The sequence below is a fragment of the Centruroides vittatus genome, unplaced genomic scaffold (assembly GCF_030686945.1).
Source record: "Centruroides vittatus isolate TY-2023 unplaced genomic scaffold, ASM3068694v2 contig_747, whole genome shotgun sequence".
NCBI classification, from domain to species: Eukaryota; Metazoa; Arthropoda; class Arachnida; order Scorpiones; family Buthidae; genus Centruroides; species Centruroides vittatus.
The window spans coordinates 303,120-315,089 of NW_027122483.1; the positions used below are offsets into that span (position 1 = coordinate 303,120).

Genomic DNA, 11,970 nt, shown 5'->3' on the forward strand with positions numbered 1-11,970 from the left:
TATTGGCTTTTAAACAGTAAAGGAACAAAACAAAGTGCCAACCTCCCTAATTGGATTTAAGGGCGGTCTGGTTGTAAAAGCTGTTTGCAAGAATGATCAGTAGAAGATTCCTGTCCAAAAGTCTTTAAATTGGAGGGTAAGCAAGAGAGAAGGGGAGAAAGGGCTCAAGACTGGTAAGATGGAAGACAGGCATTTTGTAAACCCACTGAAGTTACAGAGAAAGAGCAAGCATACTCCTCTGCAACATATCTCAGGGACAGGCAAGTGCTGAGAATGGGCAAACCGTGCAGTAGTGCCAATCCACAGGCTGACTGGGGTTTTTCCAAACCGAATAGTTTCCGAAAGCCAAACTATTACGCGAGGCACCATGCTTTGTGTATTCTGTGTTCACTGTGTTTTCAAACCTGTTTAGTATATATATATATATATATATTCTGTAAATAAACTGTATTGTGAAAATCCCAGGGCTTGAAGAAATTATTAATTATCAGAATTAATTATTAAGTTCTTTCACTTATTTCATTCGAAGTTAGAAAGATCAGGAATGACACACATTTCACTCCATAACTACATCGATCAGTCGGTTAAAGATCGAATTAACTTCAAAGAATTATTACTCATCTTGACCATTTCCCTTTGTTAGGAGTGATAACACTTCTTAACCTCTATAGCCCCGGCTTGTCTCACAGTATTTTGAGTGTGGAGGTGCGCTTTATCTGAATTTATATCAGAACAATAGTGAGGTTTAGGCCAAAGTGTTCAACACGAAAACGTGTATGTCAGACGTTCAGCGGTTCCTTCCTGTAAGTCTAGAAGTTTGATAATGGCATTTGGTACATCAGTGGAATCATGCTCGATGTTCTAAATACTATTGTCAAACTTCTTGGCTTACAGGAAGGCGCCACTGAAACTCTGACATACACGTTTTTGAAGTTGAAAACTTCGGCTTGAACCTCGCTAATATCGAGTAGTGCTTAATCCAGAAAACTAACTCGAAGAGACGCAGTTAAAAAAGGAAACTTTACTTTGATTGATATATCTATATATATATATATATATATATATATATATATATATATTAGATATATATATATATATATATATCAGTGTATACACTAATATATATATATAAAAGTAGTAGTAGGCATATGAGTAGCACGAGTAACAAAAATTTCAATTCCCATTCCATATAATGTACGAGTAGCACGAATCACAAAATTTTGCCAAGTAAATAATTTTTCAGATAAACTTGGTTTTATAAGTGTGTGTTAATCTAAAATAATATCGAATTTATTTTTTATGAATATAGTTTGTTTTAATATTGATTGTAAATTTAATGAATACAGTTTCTTTCCAGTTTTTCTTTTAGTTTTTTTAAAGCAAGACATATTTCTCCCAGTAACAACACCAGTATATTTTCACGATTGTTAACAATATATTCTCGATCTAATTTTTGATATTTTAAAATGTAACATTAAGAAAGTTGGTATTGAAAGTCGTCGATAAATTTTTTATCAAGATTTTGATAACGAGAAACAAAAGTCTAGTTTCGATCTTTTAATTCACGTAAAGTTGCGATTTTTAGTTGTTGGTATTTAAAAAATGTTTTTAACATCAAATCTGTGCATGTAAATTGCAATAAAACTCTTCTTTTTCGAGATAGGGAAAAATTATTTTTTGTCACTGTCTCCAAAATCAGTTAGGTGGAGGTTTTGAAATTATTTTCTTTGGAAAAAAGAATTTCGTTACAATCTTCGATACCTTTTTTTTTTTTGAGAAAAGGCAATTTCTCGACATTCATCAAATACATTTTCGAAAAAATCTTTGTCTAATGTAGTTGTTTCTATTAGAGTTGGATGCATAATTTTTTTCAAAAATTATTTGTGCGATGGCTGTTCCAGCTCTAATAGTAAACTTTTTTGGTTTGTAACTATACATCAATATTCCAATATTTTCATAAAAGTTGCAATTAATTATTCCAGCATTAATTAAAATATCATTGAAAGATTAAAAAAAATTTCGGGACTCTTCTTTCACACCAGTTAGTTGGCATTTCAATAGCTAGATCTGTAAATATTAGTTTTTGTTCATGTGGCCTAATTATGGTGCCACAATTACAAAATAAATTAGATCCTGCAGAAGTTTTTTCTGGGATTTTAGCAGTTTCGGATAGTTTGATAAAAAATACAAATTCTAGAAATATAAATAGTTTTAAATAAAATAACATGCTTACATTTGTATAATATTATACAACTAAGAAGGCATATGATAAATATATTTTTTAGAGTTTTTTTAAATAGAAATTTTCATCGTAAATTTTTCATCTTTATTTTAACAATAAGCCAAAATTTATTATATGTCTTCTGCTAGTAAGTATTATTTAAGAGATTTTCTTTTAGCATTCTTCAGTTTTCATATTTAGAAAACTCTTATTAATTCATATTTATTTTCCATACTTTTTAATTCTATATAATAAATATTATTTAAAAGATATTAACTTTTAATAATATATGGGTTTTAATTTAGTTAGATACTTAACTTTAGCTTATTGTTAAAATATTTTTTGATTCAAAAATAACATAATTCAAACTTTCGCGACTTATCTTTAAGTTTTGTTTCGCATCTTAAATAAATGTTGAAATAAAAACTTACTGCCGTCAAAACTCATGACTTTCTTGCTTGTATTCACGTCCCTTATATACTAACATTTGACGAAATTTCGTCGGAAAAAGTAGTTATTTCTGCTAGGATATATACATTATAAAGAAAACTATGCAATTTGCGCCAGAATCTGAATCTGAAATATAGTTACAATTTAAGCTTAAACTACGAAACTTTGTTGACCGACATAAGAAACTTTATTAACAATCCGTAGCAACCGGGAGTTTTATATGTATTGTAACTCATTCTAGTTTTTCTGTCACATCTGGAGTGGGTCTTGGTCAAATTTTAACGATGAAATGAAAGTCGACCGAAGATCTTGTGGAGGAAGTTTTTTATATAGCTGAACGCGGAAATAATTACCGCATTAAAGTTTTTTAGACTGTTAAGTTATATAATAAACAGGAGCATAATCACATTTTACCTTATTTTATTTCAGTAGGAACTTTTTATACAAGTAATAATTAATTAATTCTCTTGGAAAGACTAATAATTTGGGGAGCTTTTTTATTTACATATGGAATAGAACTCTACATTATGAAGGTGAAGTTGTAAAAAGTATTAATTTATAATCATTTTAATATTCAATTTTTATCACAGCTTATATTAAACACATTATTTTTTCTTACAATTTCGAAACTAATTTTTAAAATCAGATTAAAATAACACATATAATTTTTCATTCTCACGTCAATGTGGATTACTTCCTGACCAATTTTCTCATCGAGTTAGAATTTATTTTCATATCTCAAGGTTTCAAGAGTTAATTACTGCTTATGTCAGATATATCAATAATATTTATTTCGTCACCTGATACAAATTTAAAGGTTTTCTCATGACACAGCTTAGCTTTTTATGTTTCGATTTCTCAGAGCAGAAATAATTAACGCTTAAATCGAACATATTTATCGATTAACACCTAATACAAATTTCAAAGTTTTCACACGACACAACTTAAATGTTGTGCATCAATTTCTTGGAATAAGCCAGTCAGAAATAAATACTTTTTACACCTAAATTGCGTCAATTTTGGGTTGTCAGACCTTGATAGTTTGTATATGAGGAGCGCAAATAAACTCTAGGAACTTGTCTTCTGCAAGTAGGAACAACTTATCCCTACAATCATAAGCTGTGTAGATGGTAAGTTTTTATTATTATTATTATTTTAAAAATAAGTTAATAAATATAATACTTATTTAGAATGCAAATGTTTGACTTAGCTGTTATTTTAATTAAAAAAATATATTTATTTAGAATATGATACAAAAATACCAAAGATAACTGAATAAATAAGAATAAAAACATTTAATCATCATAAATATAAAGAAGTTTAATACAGAATTAATAAGGAACCAACAATATGGAATTAAAAGCGAAAATCATGTAGTAACAACACATCTACAAAATAAAATTTCACTTTCTCCCTTTTACGATAAAAAATTCATTTTATAAAGTGGAATAGATATGCTATCATTTGGCCACTACAAATTCTACTTTTTATTTGCAGATATATCATCCTACAAACATGTATTAAAGCGGCATCGTTAAAATTGCCAAATAATTAAACATATCAATGTTAATTTTTTGTAATTAATGATAAAATAACATTACCGACATTCAACAAATATTTTATAAAATGTGATTAAATGAAATGTAATAATAATAATTAAATATCTTATTCTTTAGAAATTGTATATTTTAATAAACTATCTGAAACTGCTAAAATTCTGACAAAAGGTTCTACAGGGGCAGCTGGTTATGATATTTTTTGTGTTAAGTGCCTTGTCTTTAAACCCAATGAACTTAAAATAATATTTGTAGATCTAGCTATTGAAATGCCGAATAATAATTGTTATGCTAGAATAGCTCAAAAATGTTCTGTATCGTTAAATAATATAATAATAAATGCAGGAGTTATCGACTCCGATTATCGTAGAAACATCAGTGTTATGATGTATAACTTTGGACCTGAGACTGTTATTTTTGCACGTGGATTTTCAATAGCACAAATAATTTTTCAAAGAAAACTGGAAAGAAACTGTATTCATTAAATGTACAATCTATATTAAAACAAACTATATTCATGAAAATAAATTCAACATTACTTTAAATTAACAAACACACTTATAAAACCAAGTTTACCTGAAAAATTATTTACAAAAAGGTGTCTGAAAAATTATTTACTTGACAATTATAATTTACAAAATTATTAATTTACTTGGCAATCAAAATAAATCATAATACAACTTAATTTATATCAACCAACTTATAATTTACTTGGCAATTTATTTCGTGATTAGAGTGACCCATACATTATATCTAATAAAAATTTTGTGATTAGAGTCGCCCAAACGTATACTACTTATATATATATATATAGTGTTAAAATAAAAGAAATATACAGTATAAGCTTTCTCTAGTTACATAAAGACTTAAAATTGTCACGACTCACTTTTGTATTACGAAAACAAAATAAAATCGGTCGCACTGAGAAATAACGAATAGTGAAGAAAGTTTTGAATGAGTGGTATGAGAGGGAGCCAAGATAACGGAAATTTAATTGAGCAAAGCAAAAGGGGACAAAAGAATGGGCTGCTTCTGTAAGAGAATGAGCAAAGGAAGAAAACTATCAGAAAAAAGTTAATTTATATTTAATTTTCGTTAACGTAAAATCATTCATTCAATATTCAATAATGTTTGGTACAAACCTCTGAGTAACGAGAATAACCACTTAGTTCTGAAATTTTCCGCTTTGCTTTTGCTGAAACTCTTCTCAGAAGTCTATTACGAAAAAAGTTTTTATCAGTTTCCACGTTTAGTTCTATTTCTATCCCCATAAGCTTCACATTGTACTATATTTCGGCATATCAGAAATCTGCAATGATTTTTAACATTATTACCTCTCACCAAATAAAAATAAAATATCTGATATATAAATGAGGATGTTGTTTGCTTGCAATACTTTCACATCTACCTGACTATTGAATTTGTACCATTTCATACCATCCGTGTACCAAGATAAACCTGACAATGATAGGCTGACATAACCGAACTCTTCATATGGTTTTCTTGTTTCTTATATATTATAGTTTTTGATATATATCACTACGAAAGTTATCTCACATAAGGGTTTATCACTCCGAGTGACCAATCTAACACATTTTAAAGATTCTTTCTTTCTGTACTGGACACAATTTAAAAAATTTTGTATCTTTGTAGTTATATAAGTCGAATCTTATAATATAATAAAATAGAATGATTAAAATTAAGGAGTAATGTATCAATAATAATCTTAATGTTTTCCGTTATTTTTTTTCGAGAATGCTGGACTCATCTGCTATTATATTTACACAATTTCAAATGTCTTATCTTACAATGGAGAATGTAATTTCAAATATGTTGCAAGATTATGAAAGCTTCTAACATATAATTATGTTAAATATTAAGTAAATTATTACACCTTAATGACAACGACAACGGTACTGAGAGGTCCGAACTCGCTCATTTATTTACGTTTATTGCCTTTTTTATTTTTGTGATTTTGGAAAACACAGTTGTGAAGTTAATGTATTTTGTCAAACTGGAAGTGGGAAAGACAATGTCATAGTGGCAGGTTAAAATACTCTATAACTACACGCGCTCCTTTCATTTCTCTCACATAGTTAATTAATAAAGTAATTGTTTTTAATTTAGATATGTAATAAATATAAATTTACTTACCTGTATTACTTGTAGAATTTAGTTAATGTGAATTTAAAACAATCAAGTTTTAGTAAAAATAATCAGCTTCATTAATGACATTTTAAAATATTTCAAGTCTTAAAATGCACTTTACCAAACTTTTACAATCAAAAATATCTTTCGTATCGTTAATAACTTAATTGTTTTATATAACATCTTTACCTCTACGTTGGTCGGTATGATGACGTGGTACACTTTGAATGTTGTCTTATCAGCTTAGAAAATAAAAACTGATTATTAAAAATTATTATAGTATGCTTTTAATAATTAATTTATAATAATTTATATTTACAATTATTTAATTACAAATTTATTATTATTTATTTTATATTTATTGAATTTGAAATTTTTTTTAAATTTATAATCTGGTGCATTAGATTTGTGAATATTTTAATAGTGTGAATTAAGTGAAAAATTAAAACAACCGAATTTTGGTTTAATTAAAATAATATTTAATTAACGAATTAAACTTAGAAATTATTTTACGTTTAATTCGAATTTTTCAGTTTTAGGTCATCCACGTGTTAGTAACAGATGTTTGTTAATAACTGCTTTTGCACAATTTTCAACTGCTACCTCTACTTTGCATCCATAAAATTAATCATGTTTAATTATTGGAATAAATGCGATTTTTAATATTTCAATTATATTATTAAAACATAAATTAGGTCCTAAATAACAATATAAATTTATTTTGTGTTAAATACTTTTAGTACTAAATAATCGTACTAACTTGTTTTCATATACGTTTGATATTTTTTATTAAATATACATACGTTTATACCGTATTCTATAAAAAATATTTATGTACTTAAATGTACTTTTAATATATTTCACGATTAGAAGGCATTCGAGATGGTAGAACTTATAATTTTGCTTAAATGGCATTAATTTTATAAAATATTTTAACTATTTGTATTGAAAGGTTCCAATATTTTTATATTCCAATAAACAAGTTCAATATTTATATTATCTACATAAAAGTAAAATATATTTTATCCGAAATTACTTAAATATGTTTATTATCTTAATTTACAAAACATAGTTAATAATTACCTTTGCATGAAGCCATTTTATTAATGACGTGGCATAGGACAATCGTTCCAGATGTTTCGATTATTCCCATGTTTATTTACTAAACATATTTGGTCACCTAATTTCGAATTACGCTTATATTTTATTAATCTTATACACATATTTATTTTTATATTTTTAAATATATTTATATCTCATCTGTGTTGTTCGTTGACGTTCTCTACTATAGAGTGATTTTTTAAGCTTGATATCATTTCACTTTTTTCCAGAAATAAGGGTTCTCGATTTTTTTAAAATATATAATACTGGTCTGATACAGAAAAATTTGTACATTTCTCAACTATTAAAGCAGTAACGCTCGTACATTTGGCACGTGGTCTTTCTTTCTTGTTCTGTTGTTTTTTCTTAATCAGCAGAAGTCTAAAATTTCAAATAAGTTTTAACTTAGTTACTCCTCTTTATTAAAAAAAAAATATTTTACTAATGAGAAAATTAACCTGTTATTAACCGAACTTTTGTCCTAGTATGTCGTGAGTGTTCGGTCGAATATGAAGTTACCACTACATTTAATTTTCATATACGCGGTAGCATCGAAAAAGTAATTTACTAAAATAATCAAGGAACATCTCTCCTGTACATTTATATATATATTGTAATATATTCGAAATTTGTCTACAATTTTATTGTTATTTATCATACAATTATTAAATTTAAAATTTAAGAAATTTACTGTATCGTAAATTATATTTGTGAGTATTTTAATAAACTGAACCGCTCGAAAATTAGAAAATTCAGTTGTTGTCTATTCTAAATGATTTTTAAATTTATTTACTTCAAAATTATTTCTAATCGAAATTTTTAGTTTTAGATCCTATCAACGTTTTAATGCGTAACAACAGGTGTTTATTAACAAGTATTTGCATAATCCAGTACAAGTGGTGTGTTTGGATGAAATTTTTCATGTTTAATTATTCGAATAAATGCAATTTCTAATATTTAAATTTTATTATCATATCATTAATTATGTCCGAAATATCAACATAAATTCATTTTCTTTTTATAATTATAATACCGAATACTATCAATTACTTTTTATAATATTCGATATTTTGAAACTCTTTATATATTATGTTTTTTTACGTTCAGAGCTAATAAAATACATTTTTTAAATTCTTATTTTGTTTTCTTGTACAAGAAAAATGTAATTTTACACATCTGATAAGTTTATAAAATCCTCACGATGTCCTTATCTTCTAATCTAACATACAGTTACATTAAGTATTAAGTAAATTATTAAATTCTAATGATAAAAACGACGACTACGATATAAAAATATTATTATGTTGCCAGTAAGAGGAACCATACGAAAATAACTTAAATTGTCTTACTTAGTCATTTAAATATTAACGGTAATCGATGTGAATAAATACCTTAAAAATTAGGAAGACAATGGTATAACATAAAAAATATTTTAAAAATTATAAACCAGAGCGGTTCTGTGTTAAAATCCGAATTCTCGGTCCCTGTAGATGGATTTAAATGCTTCAAACTACTTGAATATTAATGTCATCTTCAATTAACGTAATTTTATTTCAAAATTACTTAAATACTTTATTTTAACTTAATTTACAGTAAATAATTGTTACAAAATGCAGTCCCTTGACTTACGGATGAATACTTCAACCGAATGATTATTCGAGAATAAATTATTCAATATATTTATAAATAAAGTTTGATTTATACGTAGAACTAGTTGCTACGAAATATCAAGTAAATAGCTTGTTTGTACCTAATTCATTATTTATTATGCTGCGTTTTGTTACTTAAAAAATTAAAAGTATTATTTGAAAATTTTACTCTTAATTATAAAAAATTAGAAGGAATATCGGTAAACAATAATCTGATCAATTATTTTCCAGTGAGTTCAGGAAAAGTTTTTCACATTTGTAATTTTATTGAGAAAAGCTCAACAATTATTAATAATGACACCAACTTTGTAAAAAAGTTGGTCTTCGCTTTAACGCGTTTATAATGAATAAATTGTTTTTTATTTTTTTTTAATTCGAGATGAACAAATACATTAAAATACTTAGAAAACTATCGAAACTCACTGCCGGTGATATAGATTGAATACAAAAGATATTTCCACGTAGGTCCGTAAAGTATAACCACCGGAAACGTAATAATACGAAAGAGGAAGAGCACCATTCACGTAATTAAATGCAGTAATTTCATTGGATTCGAAACTGAAAATACCATCTGCAATGTCAAAACTTTGGATTGACAGGTAGGAGGAGAAATGGCGCCGAATTCACATTACACAACGTAGAATTTTGCTATAAAAAGGCATGGTAAACCGCAGTGAAAGCATATTTCGGCGAGCAACAAACCGAAAGCAACATGAAAACCATCCTCTTTCTCGTGGTCCTTATCGGTAAGTTAACAATTTTCAATAATATTTTCAAAGTGATAATTTAATATTTCGTTTTCAATGCTCAAACTTCAATTCTCTAGTGTTGTTTTCTTATATTCTACGTGAAATTTCTAAACTGTTACTTGTTGAAAACAAGTTAAGTGAATTGAACTTATTTTACTTACCATTTTAAATGTTCAGTAATTTTTTTTATTAAATATATATCAAATTTCTTAATTTGACAGAAATAATTATTTTTAATTATACTTTACTCATTTATTTACTTAAGGAATTGCAACCGTAGAAAACAGCGAAGCGTCGAAGAAAGAAATAAAGAAAGATGTTTTGTTTGCTGCAGAAAAGCAAGGCAAACGCATAGTTGAAGAGGGTTCAAAACAACTCCGTCAGATTTCATGGCCGTCAATGCCGTCAATTCCGTCAAATGGCGGCGGCATTCTTGATGTAATAGGAAATGCACTGGGTGATATAAACATCCCAAGCAATGGTGACGTTACCGTTATCGGACTTGTGGCTAATATTTTGGAGACAGTTGATATATATAATTTAACAACGTGTCTTTTGAATCAGGTTAGTTTAATGTATTTTATTATTCTACCATAATTCTATACTATTTTCGTTTGTGTTTAGGCAAATATTTATTTTACTAAATTATATTGTTATTCAAAAATAAATTAAATATTTAAGTATTTTAAGTTACGTATCTCGTTCGATTTTTTCGCATTTAAACTTCGTAATACTTCAACACTACGTAATAGGAGTTTTTTTTTTAAATTAAGTAACTAAAATTTTTCATTTTTCTATAACACATAGATTTAAGTTGTTTATAGAATTAAGCTACGCAATAGCGATTAAAATTATAACATTTATATGATGATATTTATACCTCGTTGTTTCACAATCTCGTTCATGTATTTTTTAATTTTTGAGTCTGTTGCTTTACTCGATTAAACTCTTTCTTTATTAGACAAATAAGGAAAATATCAGCATTTTCAAATTAACGTATTAATTAGTTTAACGTTATTTTCTTCACAAAGTTTTAGTTTAAATATAACAGTTAAAGAAATCTTTAGCCAATATGAACTATCAATTATATAAGTTTATTTTCAATAATTAGTCTAATTATGTTTAATAATATTTTAAATTATGTTTGAATAAGGATTGACGTTTAACATTTACGAATATTTTTTTTTCAGCTTGGACTTAGATTGGAGATGTGCTTTAGGAACCTTGAATTATATGGCTTGAACGCCAGTGGCATTCTAATGGTAATTAATAGAGTAGTTTCTGGAACGAATGGTCGTGAGGATTGCACCTCTTGTAGTAATGAACCGCCTTTCACTCCGTTACCCAATATGGATTACTGCAACCTCATCGGTAACATTACGGAAAATCTGAAATGCGTCCTCATGGAGCTTGGTAATCTCCGTTGTTCTCAATATATTAGCGATTGTTTGGAGCCAGTTTTGGACTGTCTCGGAGAAATAGTTAGAAGTCTTCCTAAGGACGAAACAGACCCAACTAAATGTCAAGATATTGTCGAAGAGGTGGGCAGAATTCTCCAAAATATTGGAGATGTGCTTGAAGGTAAAATCTGCACCATCGGCATTTAAATCCTGACCACCTATCTAAATCATATATATAGTGACGACTAATATAATCAAATAAATAATATTAATATATTTTGATAATTATAAAAATCAAATCAGTAATATAAATGTAAATCAACGTTATGATTATTATAAATTTAAACAATGTAGTATGAACAATTAAGAAAATAAAATCGATAGCATGCAAACTTGGTTCTTATTCTATATAATTCATTATAAAAAACAGCACTAATTTGTTATTTCTTTGTCGCGTCTTACCATTTATGGGTGAATGTGACCTGTTTAACTATACACGCAATGTCCAGAAAAATTACATTCTTTTTGTATGGGGAAAGCGGGTTGGTGTATAGCCGAGAAGGTCCAGCCTTCAACACATTACAAATCAATAAATTGTACGGGGAAATCCTTTCTCAAATATTTCGCAAAACTGAAGTTAGTAGATTTTCAGTTTTTTACATTTTTCTATAAACTTCCAGTTGACTATTTTTACAA

At 27.4% G+C, this 11,970-nt stretch overlaps 1 protein-coding gene across 1 annotated transcript; it reads left to right on the forward strand.

Annotated features, from left to right (window-relative positions):
- The first annotated feature begins 10,375 nt into the window (after positions 1–10,375).
- LOC136981179 (uncharacterized) lies at positions 10,376–11,666 on the forward strand. The gene is made up of 2 exons (XM_067277462.1): positions 10,376–10,438; positions 11,065–11,666. Exon 2 carries the CDS (start codon positions 11,083–11,085, stop codon positions 11,479–11,481), a length of 399 nt encoding a protein of 132 aa, XP_067133563.1. The 5' UTR covers positions 10,376–10,438; positions 11,065–11,082; the 3' UTR covers positions 11,482–11,666.
- Positions 11,667–11,970: the final 304 nt, after the last annotated feature.